Source organism: Schistocerca gregaria, chromosome 2 (assembly GCF_023897955.1).
Source record: "Schistocerca gregaria isolate iqSchGreg1 chromosome 2, iqSchGreg1.2, whole genome shotgun sequence".
NCBI classification, from domain to species: Eukaryota; Metazoa; Arthropoda; class Insecta; order Orthoptera; family Acrididae; genus Schistocerca; species Schistocerca gregaria.
This window is the reverse complement of record NC_064921.1, coordinates 81,364,986-81,388,446: the sequence shown is the minus strand read 5'-3', so window position 1 is coordinate 81,388,446 and position 23,461 is coordinate 81,364,986. Positions and strand designations below refer to the sequence as shown.

Below are 23,461 nucleotides of genomic sequence, written 5' to 3'. Positions count from 1 at the left end.
CCACCGCCGCATGATTATCATCAGTCGCACCTTGCAGCAGTGACAGACGCAGCTACCACCAACTGATGATGTCATGCAGTTGCACCGATGAAATATTGCGCGAGTTACACAATACAATACGACAGCAAACCCAAGAAGCGTATTTGCAACAGATCCGTCAGGAAAGCATGAAAAGTCACATCTTCTGAGACGATTAACAATTATTAATAACGATCATTTGTGAGTAAGCATGAAATGGCAAACCAAGAGAGAACAAGAGAAGAACAGGCAAGAAAGGGCAAAGAGAAGAAAGAATATTGAGGAAATATACTTTATTCAGCTGTTACCTCATTTATCCCTGTAGGTTTTTAGTTGTCAGTTTAAAATTGAGTACTGAGTGGCACTTCTTGCAACCTTGTTTATTATGTAGATATGTAGCATCAGCATTATGTGAGGTGATGAGCTGCAGGAAATTTTCTGTATGGTGCTGTATCAAATATCAAATTATGTAATTGAAGAGGTACGGTGATAGTGTAACTCTCAATTATATTTTTGCACTTGGATTTTGAATACATTAGAGCCAGTCACCCTAAATAACTTGGTGTGTATACCAGTAGTTGTGAATCATGAAGTTTGAATAACACTGCTCTGATTTCAATGTTACATGTAGCTAGTTTAAAGTCACAGAGGTTCAGAATTGTTCCCGGTACCTCAGATGGAATGCATCTTGAATTGCATGACACCATTTTAAATTCCACATAATGATTCCGTAAAAAAAAATTGTTGTCACAACAGTGATTTGCGCTGAAAGATGGAAATGCATTGCATATTAAGGAAATAGTCTTGTGTTACCTTCGGAAATAATGTTACATTCTAACAAATGAGGAAAAAAGAATGGTACATTATGAAGTTACTTTCCTTGGAATGTTAAAGAAATTTGTAGATTGTGGTAACTGCCTGCAGTGTATATGTCAGTTTCACTTCTTTTATAAACTCGTTGCACAATCTCTCTCTGGCCCAGAAGAGGGACTCACTTCCTTTATATAGTTTATGATTTCTACAGGAGAATGTACTTCTAATTTAATGTAGTTTTTAGATTTTCAGATCATTTTCTGTTGTTACCTACTATATGTTTGCTATGGAATTAATTATAGTAAAGACTGGTAGGGCTTTGTTGAAAGAATTCCTAACAGAGTACAGAACCCCACTTTAAGCCCTGGACAAGGTGGCAAAGTCAATGTTGAAATCATTTTGTATAAATCACAGTTCCTCTAAAACTTATTATTATTAAGGAACACCATTAACAAATAAGTGCAGTTGGAAGTGAGTTCAATAGACTTCTGTGAAATGTGCAGTTACCTACTTTATGAAATATCCTTACTGCTTTTACTAAATCATTACCAAAAAATACTTTATTCCCTTTAGCTGTATTGCATCCAAAGGGAATTCTATAAAGCAAAAGACAGTAAAAATTAGCAAAATAAGCTGGCAACATTTTCTTCATATCAGTACCATGTAAGATAACTGAAAAATGCATAACATTGCAAATTGAGCTTCTTTATTAGTTTATTTGCGTGTTGACTCTATTTTAGGTGGTTTTCCAGCAGGATACCAAAGGATTTTACATGTAGTGTTTAATTTACTATTTGGCCATTAATGTCTATTTCCAAAGCAACCAGAAATGCCAAGAGTAACTGTAACAGTGTTGACAAAAACACAGATACCTGGGTAGCCCCTCATCTGTGGCTGAAGGGAAGACAGAAGAAAGGAACATAGCAAATGGCAGTATTGTTTGTTTAGAATGTGTCAAATCTATCATAGTAGATATTTTTACCACATGTGGAGAGCACAGAGTGATTTTCCTTAAGTAAGTTGGGTGTGTAGCTTTACAATTTCAAGGAAAGTAACAGCCTTAAATTGTAAACAAATGGCAAATAGTGTTTGGATAACTGTTTTGGGATATCAATATAGCTTATGTCAGTGTCTGTACATGCTGATTCTCATTCATACGTGAGTCACAGAATTATATTTATTTTCTAGAAAAGCTAAAGAATCTTTATGTGGAATGTTATTCACTGTTGACAGAAATGATTGCAATAAGAATTTTAAAACTAAACAAACAAAATTAAGTTTGTGTGATCCGGATACGTAAGGTAGTAAAATTATATGTTCGTGATATGAACCGTGTAGAATCCTTTCGAATAAATATTATAAATGCATGGCATCCAATTTTTTTTCTGTTGGAAATTGATTCCACATAATCTTAAATGTTAGTACAGAATTGATGTTTTGTCCTTGTGTAACAAGTTGAAGATAGATGTTTGTCATTTTTTTTCTTCCAGTCTCTCTGACTTTAAACAGAGGCTGAAAAATTGTAACTTGTATCTTTTAACAGTTATTTGTGTGTCTTGAATTTTTATTTTGTCAGATACCTGCTGAAAGGAATGCTTTATCAGTTCATTGTTTGAAATATTGAAGAATATTCCATGAAATCAGAAAATGTAAAGAGATTTAACTAATGGTTATGAAGGATTACCTAATTTTATGCAGTTTCTTAATATTGCTCAACACAAAAATTAGGATGTAACTGTTGATTTCATGGATTTTTGCTTTTTCAGTGCAAGCATAAGTATCTATTCAGCTTCTTTTCAGCAATCACATCAGTTAAATGTCAATATAAATGCGTAGCTTTTTATTGTACAACAGTGGATATGTTAGACATGTTAAATGTTGCACTATTCATTGTTATCTATTTTCTTAAGTTATCTTTAGAAAACAAAATAAAATATTTTCTGAAATGGAGTATCTTTGTAAATTTCAAGCTTAGTTGAGAATGAGTTGCTATGATTATTGAAGATTTCGATTATTGAAGAGTCACTCATAGTTATTTTATTCAGTCACCACTCTTTATGAGATAATTATCAATACCAACAGGTTTAATTGCCATATGGTGAAAATATGTAACCAAATGTTTTGGTCTTTGTGAAGCAGTCCCCATTATCATTATTTTCATTAACACAGAGCTCTCTCTCTCTCTCTCTCTCTCTCTCTCTCTCTCTCTCTCTCTCTCTCTCTCTCTCTCTCTCTCCCCCCTCCCCCCACCCTCTCTCTAATACTCAGTCCAGAAATAAATATTTATTGGTAAATTAATTTTCTCTTTTATCCATGTTGTAATATAACTGATTTACTCTAGGAAATTGTCTGTTTTTCTGAACTTAATTATGTCGTATCTTAATACAAAGCTGTTGAATAATGCATGGATCATTTATTGTATGGTTTTTATATATATCATGCTCTTCTTAGTCTTCATCCATTGCTGCTGACATGCCAAACATTAGGGTTTTGTCTGCCCACATGCCTATCTTTAAAAATAATTCTTACAGATACTGAACAAATCTCATATATAGGCACAAAGAATAAAACACACACAGAATTTCTAGCTTTCGCAACCGATGGTTGCGTCTTCAGGAAATATATAGGCACAAAGAATAAAACACACACAGAATTTCTAGCTTTCGCAACCGATGGTTGCTTCTTCAGGAAAGAGGGAAAGACGAAAGGATGTGGGTTTTAAGGGAGAGGGTAAGGAGTCATTCCAATCCCGGGAGCGGAAAGACTTCCCTTAAGGGGAAAAAAGGACAGGCCTTTAAATATGTCTGCTTGTGTCTGTGTATGTGCGGATGGATATGTGTGTGTGTGTGCGAGTGTACACCTGTCTTTCCCTCTCCTTCCCTCTTTCCTGAAGAAGTAACCATCAGTTGCGAAAGCTAGAAATTCTGTGTGTGTGTTTTATTCTTTGTGCCTATCTACCGGCGCTTTCCCGCTTGGTAAGTCTTGGAATCTTTGTTTTTAATATATTTTTCCCATGTGGAAGTTTATTTCTATTTTATTTACATCATCATTATAGAAAGAAACTTCCACATGGGAAAAATATATTAAAAACAAAGATTCTAAGACTTACCAAGCAGGAAAGCGTCGGTAGATAGGCACAATAAATAAAACGCACAAACACACACACACAGAATTTCAAGCTTTCACAACCGGCGGCTGCTTCGTCAGGAAAGAGAGAAGGAAAAGGAAAGATGAAAGGATGTGGGTTTTAAGGGAGAGGGTAAGGAGTCATTCCAATCCTGGGAGCAGAAAGACTTACCTTAGGGGGAAAAAAGGACAGGTACACACACACACACACACACACACACACACACACACACACACACATCCATCCATACATACATAGACACAAGCAGACATATTTAAAGGCAAAGAGTATGGGCAGAGATGTAAGTCGAGGCGGAAGTGTGGAGGCAAAGATGATGTTGAATGACAGGTGAGGTACGAGTGTCTCTCGGGATTGGAATGACTCCTTACCCTCTCCCTTAAAACCCACATCCTTTCATCTTTCCTTTTCCTTCCCTCTTTCCTGACGAAGCAGTCGCCGGTTGCGAAAGCTCGAAATTCTTTGTATGGGTTTGTGTGTTTTGTTCATTGTGCCTGTCTGCCGGCGCTTTCCCGCTTGGTAAGTCTTGGAATCTTTGTTTTCAATACATATTCATGGAAATTGTTCATCTCTATGCACCAACATGCACATATTCTTAAGATGAGGTAGAAGAAACTGGAAAGTGAGAGCAAACCACTGCAAGATGATAGCGCAAGTAGGATAGAGATTAGAGAATGACTGTTCTCCAGGAAACTTCACGAATGATTCCAGAGAACATGTTGTACAAGCATTTTAAGACATAAAAAGCTATGCTCTATCAACATCTACCCTAAAATGTATGTATTTCTTCATTTACTGCGCTAAACGTATCACCAACTGAATTTTAGAAAAGGGGGGGGGGGGGGGGGGGGGGGGGACCGAGGCGCCATTGGATTTCAATCCAGCAAAGGAACAAACTGTCATCATAAATGGATTTAACACAATGGACCATTTATAAGTCATGAACAAAGTTATAAAAGTGAGTAATGAATATGATTATCTTTTTATCTAGGATTTATAAGACTGTTTTTCACTCATTTGTGAGAAATCCGTACAGACAGCCTTGGTGAAACAAGGAATTGGTTCAACCATTCATAAAATGTAGGCTGTTGTGGCTGGTGTTTACTTCCATGAAAGCTTTCGGGCTGAGAGGTCATGGTCAATATATAAAACTGTTCATGGACATTTCGTCTCCAACTGCAAGACAGATATTCAGAAGTAAAACTGTAACAGCAGTTGTCTCCCTCATTTGGGGATGAAACATCAAGGAAAAGTTTTATATAATGATCACAGCTTCTCAACCTGGAAGTTTTAACTGAAGGTTCACCTTTCATTAGTATATACTTCATTAGGTACTGGAAAATTGAGAGTTGAAACAATAGTTGGGCAAGAGGATTCCACATCATCCAAAGCTATTCTCAGCAGCCCTAAGGAAAGAATTTAGATCCTTAACTGTGGAAATGAAGAAGGAATACAAATTAATGGAACATATCTCAACTACCTTTGTTCTGCTGCTGATGTATTGTTTTCCTGTTCTGCTCACAAATTTCAACAAATAATGAAGGACATAACAGAGTAAGTTTGAAAGTAGTCCTGAAAATCTAGTGTAAAGCAGCTGAGGACTCTGCAGGTGGCAAAAATGGAATGACACACTTTTATAAATTGTATAGTTGTTTCAAATCTGTGCTTCAAATCTGTGCGGGAAGGAAAATTCTCAATTAGTCTTTATTGCTTGTTTTGCCTTGTGAGAATGAGACATCAACTGTTCAAGTATTATAGGTGGAGAGATGCACATTGGCAATTGCTTGGAGAGCCAAGAGAATAAGGAAATGGATTATAAGGATGAGATCAGAAAGGAACAAAAAATTATAACTCTGATGAAAAAGAATTGGAGGTGGGGTAGGATATGTAGCAAGATGAATGGATGATGGATGGACCAGGGAAATATTTTGCTGGATCTCAAAGCAGTAGAAAAGACAGAATAGTTATCTAATTGCAGGTGGGTAAATTATAAAAAATGCAAGAGTAGTATGAATGCATATAACTGAAGACAGTAATGGAATAGTCAAGAGAAACCCTTTTTCCAGAAATGGGTGTCAGATGTGTAATAATCAATAATGTATTTTGAATTTTGTCACTCCAGATCTCAGATGGTAATTATAACAATAAGTGTATTAGAATTTAGAAGTACTTGGATTAAGCTTTTCTATTTCTCTTGAGCCTTTATTTCCTGCAATGCAAATCATATACACCACAGTGGAAAGAGTGTGTCCGTTTAGTTGAACTGCATGTGCAGTAATCATTTGCAAAAAAAAAAAAAAAAAAAAAAATGATGGTTTGCCTTTTGGCATCCTGATATTGCGTCTGTTATTTTCAGGGCATACCACTTGCTTATTTGTAAACTGTTAATAGTTTTGTGCTCAAGAACTGGTTTAAGGGCATTGACCAGATGGACATGGACATACACAGATTGTAAATTGCGGTATTAGGGAATCCATATATGAAAAGTAGAACACTATATTGTGGAATATGTGTTACATGTATCAAAATGACATCTAAAAGGGAACCCTGATTTAGGTAAATTGTAGGATTATATGTATGCTCTTCTTTCACTTGTTCCTTAAATATCTTAAAATCTAATTAGAACGGACAGATAAAAAATCTACTCATCAAGCAGCGGTAGGAGAACACAGACACAAAAGCTTTCGGAGCCAGTGGCTTTTTCTTCTGGCTGAAGAGCTGAAGTGGAAGAAAGAGGGATAAAGGAAAAGGACTGGAGAGATTTAGTGAAAGGTGTACTGTTGAGATTTAGTGAAAGGTGTACTGTTCAGAACCCTGAGTCAGGGGAGACTTACCGGACGGTATGAGAAGGAAAGACTGATTGTTGGGGACTGCACTGGACGAGATTTGAAAACCTGAGAGCTTAAAGGTGGAAGTTGGGTAATATGTAAGACAGAGAGTACTAATAAAATATTGTGCACAAGTTAATAAGAGTGAAAAGCTAAGTGCATTGTATGTAACAGGTGGGAGGGGGGACATTGAAAAATATACAAGTCAGAAAATGAAAGATATAGAAAACTAAAATAGAGTGAAAAAAGGAGTAGTTACTGTGAATAAAATCTGAGACAGAAGAAATTTACATAAATTATGGACAGGTGGGTGGTGAGAACCAGGGACATGTTGTAGTGCTAGTTCCCCCCTGCAGAGTTCTGAGAAACTGGTGTCTGGAGGAAGAATCAAGATGGCGTGCGTGGTGAAACAAGCACCAAGGTCAGTTTGTGCAGCATGCTCTGCGAAGGATATTGTGTGTTGCCTGTATATACGCTCTGCCTATGCCCATTCATCCTGACTGATGATTGGGTGGTAGCCATGGCGATGTAAAATGCTGAACAGTGTTTACATAGCAGTTGGTATATGACGTATCATTTCAAAAATGGCTCTCCCTTTGATAGTATATGTTTTGCCAGTTACAGGGTTGGAATAGATGGTGGTAGGAGGGTGCATAGGGCAAGTCTTGTAGTGGGGACAGTCACTGGGGTCGGAGCCATAGGGTAGGGAGATGGGTGAAGAAGGAGCAAAGGGTCTGACAAGGATATTGCGGATATTGGGAGGGCGGCAAAAAAAGCTATTAGCCATACCCTTTTCATGGATCGCTCGGAGGGGGATTTGCTGTGGTCCATAAGCCTTCACCCACTGGTTTGATTTAGATACATTGATGACATCTTTGCTGTATGGGCTCATGGTGAGGCTGACCTGTTAAAATTCCTAGAATCTCTAAATACCTTCTCTCAATTAAATTTCACATGGTCCTATTCCAAACACCAAGCCACTTTCCTTGATGTATAATATTGATCTCATCCGCCCCGAAGGCCAGCTACACACTTCTGCCCACATCAAACCTACTAACAAGCAATAGTACTTACATTTTGACAGTGGCCATCCTTTCCATGTCAAATGTTCCCTCCATACAGCATTGGCATTCATGGCAAACATGTTTGTTTGGATGCAGACTCTTTACAGCAATACGTCACCTCTCTCACTTCAGCCTTCATTGGACATAATTATCCCAACAGCCTAGTTCAAAAGCAGATTTCAGGGCCATCACATTCAGTCTTGGTACTTCTGACCCCCCTCCAAAACAATAACTTTGGAGCACACTAATTGTTGCCCAGTATTATCCTGGTGTATCAATCATACTTGAAGAAGACCATGACTACTTAAAATCTTGCCCTTAAATGAGATCTATTCTGTCTGAGATTTTGCCCACCACACATAGAATAGCCTTTCATCACCCTCCCAGTCTCTGCAATATCCTTTTTAGACCCTATGCACCTTCTGCACCCATCTCTCTATGCTACGGCTTCTATTCATGTGCCTGTCCCCACTGCATGACTACTCATCCCATCCGGTAAGTCTCCCCTGACCCGGGGTTCTGGGCGACTTTTCTAAACGTTTCGCCTTTCCCTAAATCTCTCCAATCCTTTTCCTTCATCCCCCTTCCTTCTCCTTCAACTCTTCTGCCAGAAGAAGGAGGCACTGGCTCCGAAAGCTTGTGAAAGTTATATCCTTGTTTGTTTGTTTGTTTGTTTGTTTGTTTGTGTGTGTGTGTGTGTGTGTGTGTGTGTGTGTGTGTGTGTGTGTGTGTGCGTGTGTGTGTGTGTGTGTGTGTTTTCTCCTGCTGCTGCTTGGTGAGTAGATTTTTTATGTATCCATTTACATTATATTATCAGTAATTGATTATTTTAGTTGTTAAAATCCAATTAACATCTCAGTTAAAAGAGAATGAACAGTGGATCAGTTTATTTAGTTGATGCAGATCCTCATTGTCTTATCCGCATTAGTCAAATGTTGTGATGATATACTCCTTGCTCACTGCTACTAGGGTGATGATGTTGCACACTGGAACTAGTAGGCTGAAGTATGACACTAAAACATATAGCAGAGGAGACAAACATCTATTAATGGATATCCAAAATGATGTAAAACTATCCTGATGGTAGACCACAAATATGGGAACAAACAAATTCTAACTATGGAACAAGAAGTACCTCCATAGAGTAAAAGAAAATCAGTGATTGAAAGAAGAGAGGAAGTAGAAATGGTGTCGGTACGTCACTCTGCTTCTCATATCGAGAAGCATGCACAGCAAGAGAGAAATGGAGATGAACCAAGACAGTTTAATGAATGTTAACTGCCAGTGAGGTTTCAGAGAGAGAGAGAGAGGTTTCAGAGAGAGAGAGGTTTCAGAGAGAGAGAGAGAGAGAGAGAGAGAGAGAGAGAGAGCGCTTCAACAACACTTGTGCAGTATTGTAGTGCCTCCCTCTCTCTCTCTCTCTCTCTCTCTCTCTCTCTCTCTCTCTCTGTCTTACGTATTGTACATTGTAATAAGTGTTCTGTGGCAATGCAACAATGTATACATGTATGACCAGATCTATGTGATAAGTTTTGCTACTATATATTCTGGGATATTAATCTTTTATCTTCTGCATTAGAAGAACCCTGCTTTTTACCCTAAATGTACAATAAAATATTCCAGATCTGTGTTTTGTACAAAGTGTTTAACAAGTTTCCCTAGCTTTATGTGTTACCCTTCAATATCTGAATTGCACTGTATAGTATCTGTAACCAGAGGAACATTGTTGTGTTGCTCCCTGCATATTTGTGTAACTATCCGGAACTTACTAATACTCAGTTTCACACCCAGGATTTAGCTACAAGCACCTTCTTGTCACTGGTGTCTGTTGTTTACTGTATTATGATGGTGTGGTGCTCTTTTCAGCTCGCCCTACATTCCTCAATCTGAACCTGAACCTCAACTCTCTTCGCCTGCAGCCGGCCGGGCCCAAACGTAGGTTGCTCCCCCATATTTCTGTCTTTTCCAGTGATTGCTACATGTCATACCTTCTGTGTTGTTTCAACTCTTTGCTCGGTTGGCCGTGTTATGATCCTTTCCTGTTGGGAGAATGCAAAAAGGAGTTTTACTATGGGTTGAACACACAATAGTATTGTTTGGTTACAGTCAGTATGAGAAAATTACAGGTACAAATTAACAATATTTTTTCAAAATTTCTGGCAATGTTTTTTGTTAATAACTGCTCTTTAAATATTATATCAAGAAACTCTGTAGTAGTCAATGCTGAACATTTTAAGTGCATTTTTAAAGCTGCATAAGCTTTGCAGTATTGAATAAATACAGTCATAGCAATTAGCTTCTTTTATTACCAGTAGTTTTCTGGCAAAACCTGTTTGGCTTTCATTTTTCAACAACTTGGAGACTTATCTAAAATTAAGAATAACATCTTTGATTATTTAACTCACTCAACACAGTAAAGGATACCAGGTTGAGTGGTTTTGTGTTAGGGTGTTATTTCTTGTCAGTCTTTATTCATAAATATTTATTTATTTATGGTTTAAAGTAAGATAAACAGCATTTTTGGAGAAAGAAACTCTTCATCCATAAGGGAAGGGATCATATGTTACATTAATCACTTTTTTCCACCTTGTAAATGTGCTTCACATTGATCCTGTATGATTATCCTTATGTTGCTGTTATTGTTTTGTACCCCACAAGGAAGTGCTGAATAGTTACACCTAACATTTTCGTTCTTAACTCATTGAGCTTTTTAGTGAAATTAAATGTGTGGCCACATCCAAGTCTTCTTTATATTTTGTTTTTGCATGCTGCACCAGCTGATGTCTCTACCAATGTATCACATCCATATTTAGAACTGGACTGATGTTTTTCTCTGAATGTTGAATATAGTTTAAAGTTATGGAGCAATGCAAAATTGCTTATCACCTACATAAATGCTGGAAAAATCTTAAGAATCTAATTTAAGTGTGGCAAAACATAAAATGGAAATGGATATTATATCACCTCATATAACTCTGTATTAATAAATACTAATGCAGGTTTTATTTCAGTATCCATTTATCAGAAACTATGCACATTAAAATAAGATGGCTATTGTTTGCTTCACATTAACAACAGTAATGTGAAGGATCAGGTGAGGGATAGCTTTTTTCTTTTAATTTCATTGGAAAAGTCGTAAAAAATCTCGAGAAACACTTATAACACAGGCCTGTTTACCAATCTACTCATGGGAGCTGGCTCGTGCTCATGCCACAGCAATGAGCAACCATGTGGCTCACAGGGACTAATGGCATGAGAAGGGGAAGGGTGGGTAGAGGATGGAGGAATCAAATAAGGTACCTCTACATGAGATGATGATGTCAATGAATCTGTTTTGTGGCCACCAATGTTATTTCTAGTGATGGGGTCAGTCCACTGTGGTTAATTAAAGCCTTTTACAGAAAATTTAGTTTCATTGATGAGAAATGGCAAATGAAGTGAAAGTTACCTTTCTTTTAATTAGTGGGATGAGTATGAAACATATTTTTCATGACTGAACAGTCTTATGATGATTGCCATTTTTGGGCAAAGTTTAAAGTGACATCAACTTGTATTTCATGACTATTTCATTCACATGTTAAACATAAAAATACTGGAATTCAATCAATTCTACTTATTTGTCTTTTCACTAAAGCATCAATGTCTTGTATCACTTTCTGAGCACTGCTAATTCTAAGATAAGCTTTTAGGTTGAAATCTGTCAGTGAGACTCTTAGATAGATTACATCCTCTTCATTGGAGAAAAAAGTCATTCACAAAAAGGGCACATGTCCAGACATTGACGTAATCATAACTACAAACTTTTAAATTGGAAATTTACACTAGCAGCCAGAACATTATGACCACTGACATACTACAGATGTAAAACCATCCAGGCAATAGCATCATCATCTGGTGAGAAATGATTGCTAGTGAGACACACGTACAGTGCATGCAGTATCAGTGAGCATGCTGTTTGTGTGTAGAATGGGAATGGTATGTGATCTGTCAGTGTTTGACCAAGGCAAATTGTGATGGCACTGAGGTCCGGCATGAGCATTTTGGAAACTGCACGACTTGTCAGGTGTTTGAGTAGTGCTGTGGTCAGTGTCTTCAACATGCAGTGAAATAACGTCCAGATGTCGTGGGGTGGGCGGCCACCCCCTCATTACAGATGTCTGGCATCGTAGGGTGGGCAGACAGGTAAAACAGAACAGGCAGTGAAACTAAGATCAGATTTTAATACTGGGCAGAGTAAAAGTGTGTTTGAACACAAAATGCACCAAGCACTCCTAACAATGGGCCTCCTCAGCTGACGACCGATGCATGTGCCAATGTTAATACCATGATATCAGTGACTAAGATTGAAATGGGCATGTGACCGTCGGCACTGGACATTGGCTCAGTGGCAGAGCATTGCATGGTCTGATGAACCCCAATGCCTCCTCCATCATGGTGATGGGAGGTTGTGAATCTGTCATCTTCTAAGGGAACAGTTCCTTGACATCTGTAGTGTGGGACGGAGACAGGCTGGCAGCAGCTCCATTAAGCTCTTGGAGAGATTCCTGTGGGCATCCGTGGGTCCAGTGGGGATCGTGCAAGGCACCATGACAGCCAAGGACTATCATACACTGGTCACAGACCACGTACACCCCTTCATGATGATCATATTTCCTAATGGCAGTGACGTTTTTCAGCAAGGTAATGCACCAAGGCACAAGGCCAGGAGTGTGATGGAGTGCTTCAAGGAACACAGTGGGTCTTCCAGGTGATGTGCTGGCCCCCCCATTCACCAGATCCAGATCTGATCAAACGCTTCTGAGATGTGATTGAATGTGGCATCAGAGCTCATACCCCCTCCCCCCTCCCCTCCAGAATTAAGGAATTAGGTGACTCTTGTATGTAGATGTGGTGCCAACTCCCTCCATTGACCTACCACGGCCTTATTGCTTCCAAGCCATGAAGTGTTGTCACTGTTATCTGTGCCAAAATAGAACATACCGGCTATTAGGTAGGTGTTCAGCTCTACATACTTATTTTATTTTGAAACTTATCACACAACTGCCTGTCACACTGTAGGTTTATAAGTACTAACTGCAACTAAGCATCCTACACTGAAATCATATTAATTTATGTTAGTGTGTCTCACCTTTGCTTTGAAGTTCTTAACCCGGCCATCGTGCTGCTTTTCATCAAATTAAAATGAGCTACTCTACACTTTAAACATTGCCTGTGAGTATATACACTTACGTTAAAGACTTGGGGAACTTAATACATGGTCATTTCTCCAAAGACAGCACACAGTTTTCTCTTCCTATGCGTGACACATTGAGTCAGATTGCCATAGTATAGCACAGGTGCTCACTTCCCAAGTGGTGAGCAAATGTTCTTGCTCGCCTAGCCACATCCTGAACAGACCTGTTACAGCAGACTATACTAATAATATGTAAAGCTACTCTCCATATCTTTACATCTGTTCTCTCAACACTACATGAGTATTAGACTAGGAAATGTCTCGTCATGTTTAATTTCCTTTCTAATTTGTATTTGATAGTAAAACACACAGAAATATGTTGCCTATCATGAACAAAAGGGAAAAATTCCTTTGTTTATGCTGACACCTTATCCACTGCGGTTTACTCTACAAGAATTCAATTATTGCTTTAAATGTCCAGAAAAATGGCACATTTATTGCTATTAAGGATACATCAGAAAGGGATTCGTACTGTTGACTGCATCATCAAATAGAATTTCCACTAGGCACAGTACGTTGTAAGACTGAAAATGAAGTGCTGCACATATATAAAGTGCACAGGCAAAGCAAATAAACGCTCAAGTATAAATATAAGTTGATTGTTTCTGGAATTAGGGCATAGTGACAGATTTACTGGAGAGCAGTGCATAAATACACAAAGACGTGTGAGCTGTGGGGATGTTATCAATGAAAAATAGCTGTACATGACGCTAAATACTGTTCATTCTTGAGTGCTACACTCTCTTGTGGGACTCATGAATTGTGAACATAGTATGAAAACTAGTAGATAAATAAAGAACTTTGAAGGTAACATGGAGTATACAAAGCCATCTAAAATTTTAATAATTGTACCAAATCAGCTCTAAAGAAACCCATTCTGTAGCTTATATGAAACTGGCAATTTAACTGTCTGCCGCACTTCTGAATAGCGACAACTTGTTCTTTGAGTTACAAGCTTTGTTTATAGAGCTTCCATTTTGTAAAACTCATTAACCTTTTTAATTTTGCTTATGTACAGAGCACATTTCTGTAATATGCACGCCAGAATGTCTGAATCTAGTTGTATATTAGAAATAACAATCTCTGTTAAACATCAATATTTATAAATTACTAATAGCACTGATGTTTTTATAATCATACAACTGCAGCATGGACTTTTAGTGCAGTAGTATTCATTGATATACCCGTGACTATACTTTTGTAACATATCTTTCGACATTCCAGCATAGTTGCCTTGTACTCTTAAGAAAACTATGAGAATTACACTGTGCATGCCATTTATTGTCAAAATTTCAGTTTTAGTCGAATAAAATATTATTTATAATTGTAATCTACTGCAGAGTTTTTACATGTTCTTAATCTGAAAAATGCTGCAGACAGTTTTTATCGGAAACAACTGCATAATTATCTCTTGCTGAAAGTAAGATCATAAGTGGACTTTCTTAGATGTATTTCTTAGCTCTTAAGTGTCTGTTGTTGGCAACAGCATCTCCCAACCTTGCAGCCACGAAGCTCGGTCTCCGAATGACGACACTCCATGAGGAGCAGTGCAGCCACTCAGCTACAAGCAAAGATGCCGCTACAGTCCAGCAGAAATGTTCGAGTGCTCCCAAGTCTAACGCTAGCTCAAAAGCAGAGCTGGCAGACCCAGATGGCATTTACAGTGATCCTGAATTTTCTGAGTCAGAGTCTTATCAAGTAAGTGTATAACCATATTTGCTATTTTCAGTTTCAGTTGGGCAGTATGAGGGTGTTTGGTAAAAAAGAGGATGCTTTAATTATCATCAAACAAGCTCAGCAGTAAGATGCAAAACTTACGGAACTTGTATTTGAGTAAAGTATGACAGACATGACAAATCTTTTGTAACTGTTAACATATTGATGGTGGCCATTATGTATTACCATTTTGGTGTACCAGCTTTCTCACTAGTCACCATTTATGTCCTATGGAAAGATATTTGGATGAGTAACGACACTAAAGTGCACTGCTCAAACACCTCACAGAGATCCTTTTAAAGTAAGTAACACAAATTCACTAATTTTCTGTAATATGACTAGAGTGAGTAGTACTGAAGACATGGAAGAGACTTGGGGTGGAGAGAGTGTTGAACTGCAGTGGACAACGTTAAGAAAAATTGCGCCAGTGTGTAAACACACAGGTGTGTGCAGTGGACATGGCAGCCTCTACATCAAAGATGTGGTAGGTGGTTGGTAGGAGAAATTCTGAGGAAATATTACAGTGGGAAGGTGGAAAATTTGGCATAAGAGACTTCAAGATGGAGCTGATGAGGAAGGGAGAAGTACTATGGGAAGTTAGAGGCTCACATTGAGCAAGAAAACGACAGGAAGAAATTTATATTGAGCCGAGGGGTTGTGGGAATATAGGACGTTTTGGAGGGGAGATTTAAAGACCCACAAATACAAACAGGGGGTTTAGGAATAAGATCTAGATGGCTCATGATGTGAAGCAGTTATTAAAATTAACCATATTATGCTAAACATGTTCCTCTACAACTGGGTGTTGCATTTGACCCTGGACTCAATTTAGCAAAGGTCATCCATACATGTGGATTATTAGTTCATGATGTTACCCACATGGAATATTTTGGGTGGCTCCAGTGAAGTTGGTTGGTGATGTGGCTGTTTTCACAAGTGGAACTGCTTCTGACAGCATAAGTAATGCCAGTGACAAGGCTGAAACAGAAAGAGATGGCCAATGGATAGGGACGGATCTTGCACTTGGGTCTTCCACAGGGATGCTATTAGTGGGGCAAGAGTCATGAGTGGGTGTAGTATATGTACAGAATAGGATACTACTCAAGTTGGCTGTGTGGCAGAATACCACTCTGGGAGGGGTGGAAGCCTAGTGAGGAGTAGCTTGCATAGAAGGCCTGTTGATGATCATAGTTCAGTTGTTCCAGTCCTAGGAGGTAAATACTTAGACTTATGATCTGTCACACATTGTTAGTTCCATATATACTGTGTGTGTTTTCAAGACAGGTGTTAGAATATACAGAATCCATGTCATGAAAATGCTGTTGTGTTTTGGCAAAAGTCTGTATTATTTAAGTAATGTTATTTGTTTTCAGAGTTCTGGTCAACATACAAGACCAAATTACTTGGTAAAATCAGGTTTACCTAGTTCAAGAACATTGGACTCCTTAGCAGAACTTCAGTCAACAAAGATGGGTACTCCAAGTGCATCTTCTAGGTAAGAAATAACTATAAATTTTGATAATACTTATCATTTCCTTTCCTCTCAACATTCATATGGTATAACTAATTATTATAATCATACGTATTTTATATCCACTCTGTGTCCACCCATTTGTTGCTACTGGTTCTGATCTGTAAATAATGTTACACTAAGGATGTTATAGAATTTTATTCAATGATTCTTTTATGGGGAAAATGTCATAAAAATGATGCAAATTAATTGTGTAAACTTCTGAAGCTCACAAATGACACCTACAACTGAATTATCCACAATTACTGAAACCTACCACTTTGATAATGATAGTTCCCCCTCTTTATGCATTTAGAAGGGCCTGTCTGACACCTCACACATTGTGGGTATGCATCTCTCAGTTTGAAGATGTTCTTTTGCTGTTTAGAACGTACTATGTACAAACAGATGATTATGTGATTTAACATAATTAGCATTTTTTTCCTTTTTTTGAATGGTTGATTATGTTACATCAATAAAACAACACTGAGCTATGTGAGGTATAATTCAGTCTGTGACATAACAGGAGGTATATGGTGCTTGTTTCATTGTTTCTGCCATATGAATTTGTCCCAGTTGTACTTATCCATCTGATTGTAGTCTTTCTAATTCATTCTTATTTTCCCTTAGTTCATGATCAACAATTGTGAGTGGAATTCTCAAAGGTGTGAAGTGCCAAAATGGTCATAATTTTTTTGGTCATAAAGTGCTTTAAGCTGAATCCATTTTCTTCTCACAAGCTCTGTGTTCCTGTTTATCATCTTTGAGTTGAAACTGATGGTGATGATAGATATATAGATAGATAGATAGATAGATAGAGTGCTGGTATGAACTACAGCAGTCATTGTCTCTTGAAAAGTGTTAAGTGCCACATTGATATTATCACTGATGAGATGCAGATTAGCATTGTTACTGTGGGAAGTTCTGAGTTCAGTGTGGTACATGCTTTATGAGGCAAAGTTATATACATTATCTTTATTTAAAGTGAAAAGGTTATATTTTACTTTTGTAATCAAGCCTGCTAGTAGAAAGCCTAAAGAGAAGATACCTCCAGCACTTGAAGTAAATGAATTGCATGTTGAAATTATTTTAAAATGTGGTTTAAAACTGAAACCATTGTTGGGTTAGATATTTGTTATTAACTTGGTAACATGCATCCTTATAATTGCAGAAAATATGTAAATGCAAATTCCATTGCAGAGAACTTGACAAAGATTCAAAACTTCATGTCTCCCTGAATTCTGTAAGCCAGATCAGATAAACCAGAAGATCTTTCTTATGCAATATGGTTCCCATGGATAAGTCCAGTGGCACCAAAAATATGATACTGAGAGTGAAGATACCAATACGTGGCAGATTACTGCAATGTGTCCCAAATGGGAAAGGTGACTTGATTTAGATTTGCAAAAATACATCCATGAACATATATTATTTAGGCCACAAAGAAATAGAAGTGATAATTTCTAAGAAGAAGAAGAGTGATATAAATTACATTGTTTGCAGGAAATCTAATGCACCAACTAAGTATACAAATAGTTACCAGTGCAGAGTGAAAAATCATATTAATTAATTTTCAAAGGATGAAAGCAATTACTCATGGGCAAAATCTAGCACATAGTTTGTATGTCCAGGCTTGAATATGTTTCATGAAATACTTCCAAACAACAAAGTTTGATACTAATACTATATGGCTGTCTTTGAGAAAAAAATTCCTGAACTGAAATTCCATCACCCCATGGTATATACATTTAAAACCTATGACAAACTACAATGTGAAAGGGAAAAGTGTAAAAAGTGTACCTGCAAAGCAGGCAATAGAATAGCACCTATGTAAGGCAAAAAATGCTACAGACAAGATGAAAGCCACAATCACTCTTGTTTATGTATCAGAAAGTGAAATATCTTCTATTTCTATGGATTTACAGCAAGTACTGTATGTTCCTACACTTACTCATTCAGAAACATTTTATCATTCTCATTTGAGCCATTTTAATTTCTGCATCAGCTTAGGTGACACCCAGACTTCCTACATGCTTTTGGGGTGTAAAGGTATTGCTAATAAAGGAGGTAACAAAATTGCATAAAAGAGTAATGAAGTTGTTTATCCCAGCAGATCTTAAAAAAGTGATTGCATCAGCAAAAAGTATAAGTAAGTTCAAAGTTGTACATGTGGAGGCAGACCATCTCTTTGACTTGCAATCTGTTGTATACTCCTTAATTTCAGTTGACACAATGAACATAACAAAAACCTCTTGCTTCCAAATGGATACGAGATATCCTGGAAAAGTTTTAATGAAAACGACTTTCAACATTATATAAGACTGGAAAGAATTTCATGTTTTGCAAAAAGTAAAGACACTGGGGGATATACAGAAAGTTGAAATACCAGTCCTGAAATGTCAGATAGTATCACTGCTGAAAAGATGAAAGATCTGTTGTCAGTGTTGGACTGTCTTCCTGGAGGAGTAAAGTCATTCTACATCTAACTCTGTCAGGAATAATAGTAAAAAATGTTTGTATTTCAACTGTTTCATACAGTTTTGTATCAGTAAAGTTTTATTATTGTTTGAAAAATAGGTTTTTGCAATATCAATAATATAACACTCTCATGTTTCATACTGTTTAACTCCAGTTTGGTATTGATAAGGATATTGTAGTTATATTATCATTTGAAACTACTTTAAAAAAAAAAAAAAAAAGTTCAGTGGCACAACACCTTTCATAGGAAAGCCAATTTTGTTTTAAGTATCAGATTTAAGTATTGCTTTATATGCATTTTAGCTCAATGTTATTTACATATTGTTAATATCGTAAATAGTCCAATAAGAGTGCTTTAGTTTCACATAGCTCCCGGTATAGAAACCAAAGAAAATACTTTATTAAAACATAATATTGTGTATAATGTTTTCGTCACTTAACACCTTTGAGAATTTCACTCGTCATTTATTTAATGTGCATATCTGAAAATCATCTTACAGTGTACGGTGCATACATATTGTGCCACTAACATTTGTCTCCCTTTCCTTCACCATTCATGTAATGCACAATGGAAGACCCTTTGACTATTACTGCAGATCATACACTGAATAATGTTGCTCTACAGTGACAAAAGGATTCATCAAGTGGAATAAGTAGCATGTGTAAAAGTTCATTGAGTTTCTTTCTATAGACCTGATGCTTTTCTCAAACCAGCAAATAACATGTCAGTAGAAATTAAAGGGACCTAACAGGAGGCTGTCTATGAAAATACATCCAACATTGATTGAGAAATTAAATTTAAAATATTGTTAAATTATTTATGTGGATTTTGGTTAGGTAATTAGTTATAACTGTTTGGATTGAAATACATGGTTAAACTGTGTGAGCATTACCTCACATGATAGTGAAAGAGTTACCTTGGCTTTTGTCATAAATGACTTTCTTATTCCTCTAGATTTTATAAGTGTCATTATTCAGTTGACAGAAGACAGTTGAAAAAATCACAGTCTTGCTCAATGTATCACAAATGCTGCCAAAGACTCCTGGATCAGGAACTCTGGTCCTTAGATAATATCAGCAGTACTCTTCTAAAACGACTATGAAACTGCAAATACAATATCTGTAAACAGTTATCATTGATCACTTGTGTGGTATTTTGTATTCCACTATAACAGTGTATAATAACACAACATTTGTGCCATAAACAACAAACCAGTCACTTGTTTAAACACTGAGTGTGAGATAGCACAGCTGTTAAGACATGTGACTTGCATCCAGGAGGGCCAGGGTTCATATCCCCATCAACCATCCACTTTTGTGCTTTATGTGGTTTCCTGAAACCACTTGATGAGGTTGTTTCATCTGAAAAGAACACTACCAATTTCCTTTTCCCTTCCAAGCTTGTGGTATTCCTCTAATGACCTCATTGTAAAGATACATAAAATGTTGTACAACCTTTTTTATGACAATGAAACACAAATAACAGAACAGTTGTGATGCTACCGGCATTCAAACAAAAGACTGGTGTTCTAATGACTATTCAGAACAGATCACATGTTCAATATTATTTTACTCAAATATACCAGTGATATATTACATATTCCTTGTGGGACATTCTGTACAGTTCTTGTTCCATGAGCTGAACAGAATGGTTTATCCCAGAGGACTCAGGCAGATATAGCTGGTTACGGCCGTGGCAAACCCGGCCACCTGTAGCTTGATGGCACTGAAGCAGACAAGACATATTTGAACTATGAATTATGCGTTTGCCCCCATTCCCTGGGTGTTACGAAAGCCATCCAGTGCATGTGATCAGCAGTCAAACCAATCTAGTCCACCCCGGACACATTCGTATGCCTACAACATCTATGGAAAGAGGTGACAATCTTCCGGCTACCAGATGAGGCAATGGAACAGAATGGACTGGTGGTGGAAACAGTCAAGGAGTCCTGTGCAATACCTACTCTGGAAAGAATGTTGAGATACCCTACATATAGTGACCCTGCTATTGAGGAGCAGCTGTGTATGGGACATAGTGGACAGGCTTTCTGCTTTCAAACTTTGAATAAATTAGCTTAAATCCAAGATATTGTACAAATATATCACTGTCTTCTCGTTTAGTATATCCAACTAGACAATTTATTAATAACTGAAGTTTGTAATTGAGTTGAGTCATGAATAGCACACACAAAAGAATGAAAACTTCCTAGCTTTTGGAGTAATACTTTTTTTGAGCTAGAGTAAAACACACACACACACACACACACCTGTCAATGCCTCTACAGGGCTCCAGCTTGACAAACAGCCCCAGTGCTGTATTTTGGCAGGTGGACTAGCTGTGGTGAGGGTAATGTCATGTAGGTTGGGGAGGGAGAAGAGGAAAAGGCAGGGAGTGGGATTGGGGTTGGATAGCTAGCGGCTTAGAGGGAGGCAGTTGGTTTGCAAGCTAACAATGTGGGAGGGAGGGGTGGCAGGTACATGTGCTACGTGTGTGATGCACGGTCGTCAGAGTCAGTGTGGATCGAGGCACACTCGAGGTGACATGGGGATGTGAACTATGAGGGGTGGCAGGGCAGAGGAGGGGAAAACTGTTGGGTGGAGGATGTGGGGACAGTGAGTTACTGGAGGTGGAAGCCAGACAATTACGGTAGCGAAGGATGTATTGTAAAGATAACTCCCATCTGCCTAGTTCATAGAGGCTGTTGGTGTAAGGAAGAATCCAGATGGCATGGGTTGTGAAGCAGCCATTAAAATTGAGCATTTTGTGCTCAACTGCATCTTGTATTGTACCATTGGGTGGTCAACTTCATTCTTGGTAACAGTTTGGCTGCGGCCATTCATCCTGGTGGACAACTTGTTGGGGGTCATTGAAATATAAAAATCTGTGAAGTGTTTGTAGCAGAGTTAATATATATTACAGTTTTCCAGAACTTACCTGCAACATTAATAAATAAAATTTTGTTTACCTTATTGCAATACTGAACTATTTGCAGCAAAAGCTGTACACACTGTTTATGAGTGCACTGCTATTTGAACCAGTCGTAGTGGTCGAGCGGTTCTACGTGCTTCAGTCCGGAAACGCGCGACCGTTATGGTCTCTGGTTCGAATCTTGCCTCGGGCATGGATGTGTGTGATGTCCTTAGGTTAGTTAGGTATAAGTAGTTCTAAGTTTTAGGGGACTGATGACCTCAGATGTTAAGTCCCATAGTGCTCAGAGCCATTTGAACCATTTTGAACTACTATTTGATGTAGTTATTGAATTTGTCATAGTTGCTTTATTTTCTGAAGCTAGCAGATTCAAACCTTGTTTTTACCTGAATAATAAGTGTAACTAAATATTTGTACAATTATTTCAGTGGATATGGATCTCAGGCTGTCTCCTACACGAATCTTACTAGTGAAGATTCTATGTCTGTACGGAGCATTAGTGTTGATGAGACTCCAGATGTGGAAACACGACCGCTGGCTATTGCTGAATTACACCCTGTTGCTGAAGCTAATTACCATGAAGAAGAGATAGAAAACTACGGAAATATCTCTGAGAGGCAAGAAATTGTTGAAAACAGGATGAGCTGTTCCACTGAAGCCGAAGCTGAAGGAGAAGTAATTCCTTGGAAATCTACTGAAGCAGCCAACAAAGGAAATGAATCAGTGCAGGCTGTTTCAGAGATTCCTGTGGAAAGTGATACTCAGAATGTCCAGCCTTCTGTTGTGAACATACCTGATAGAAGTTCTTTAAGTTTGGATTTGAAAAATAGCCACACGAGTGAAAAAGAATTGTCTGAGGGCAAGGAACTAAAAGAGGAGCCCCATAACATCGAAAATTCCATTCCGAAAGACAGTGAACGTAACATTGATTCGGAAAGTGATGTTAGTAGGTTATCCAGTGATCAGATATCAGAAAGTGATACTGTTCAACATCAAACTCACGAACTTCAACCAGGAAGTGTTTGTGATTCTGCAGACATTGTGGATGAACTGACAGGAGGTGCAGATACAATAAATCTGACCAAAGCTGTTTCTTCACATTCTCCTGCAACACCAAACTCAGGCGATGACTCACCATCAGAAGGAAGCTCAGTTGTCCACACCCGTTTACCTCCAGGGAAAGTAAGTACATTAAATAAATTTTCCAAGCTGTTGTAACTTCTCCCAGTCCTGCCCTCCCATATGTGTGTGTGTTTTGCACTTATCATATACGTTGCATTGTAAAATATTGTAAAACTGCATATAGTTGAAATATTTGGGGATTCATGCATTATCCAGTGTGTGCATTATAAAATACCATGTCCATGCAGTCCAAAATATTTGATACTGAAGCATATATGTTTGTTTGAAGACCATAGTCTTGATCATGATACTGCTCTGCAGATAGAGGTGGGGGGGGGGAGGGAGGGGGGGGGGGACCTTTAGTGCTATAAAAACTATTGGACATACTCTGAATATCCTGTACAGGTTCCTGCTGGTTGTTTATAGAATTTGTCTAAGGAACTGTGTTTTAACATTTTCTGTCACTGACAATGTTCAATACTAGTTAGGTAACTAGAGAAACTGATATCAGTGACAAAAAGGGGCTGTGGCTAGACCAATTATCATATTCTGCACTACTCATGGAAATGATTATGCTGTTCAGGTCAAAGTGGCACTAAGAAATA

The 23,461-nt window shown here is 37.9% G+C and overlaps 1 protein-coding gene across 3 annotated transcripts in view; it reads left to right on the top strand.

The window, feature by feature from the left end:
• Window positions 1-23,461, top strand: part of LOC126336356 (kinesin-like protein KIF13A) — a 1,265,558-nt gene that overhangs the window by 1,197,796 nt on the left and 44,301 nt on the right. Inside the window, exons 29-32 of one of the 3 annotated variants that reach the window (XM_049999946.1) lie at window positions 9,735-9,803; window positions 14,606-14,799; window positions 16,191-16,312; window positions 22,163-22,916. In XM_049999946.1, coding sequence (XP_049855903.1) covers window positions 9,735-9,803; window positions 14,606-14,799; window positions 16,191-16,312; window positions 22,163-22,916 — 1,139 coding nt within the window. Of the gene's footprint in view, window positions 1-9,734; window positions 9,804-14,587; window positions 14,800-16,190; window positions 16,313-22,162; window positions 22,917-23,461 lie in introns of all 3 variants that reach the window. The other 2 variants (XM_049999945.1, XM_049999947.1) reach the window with 2 other exon arrangements.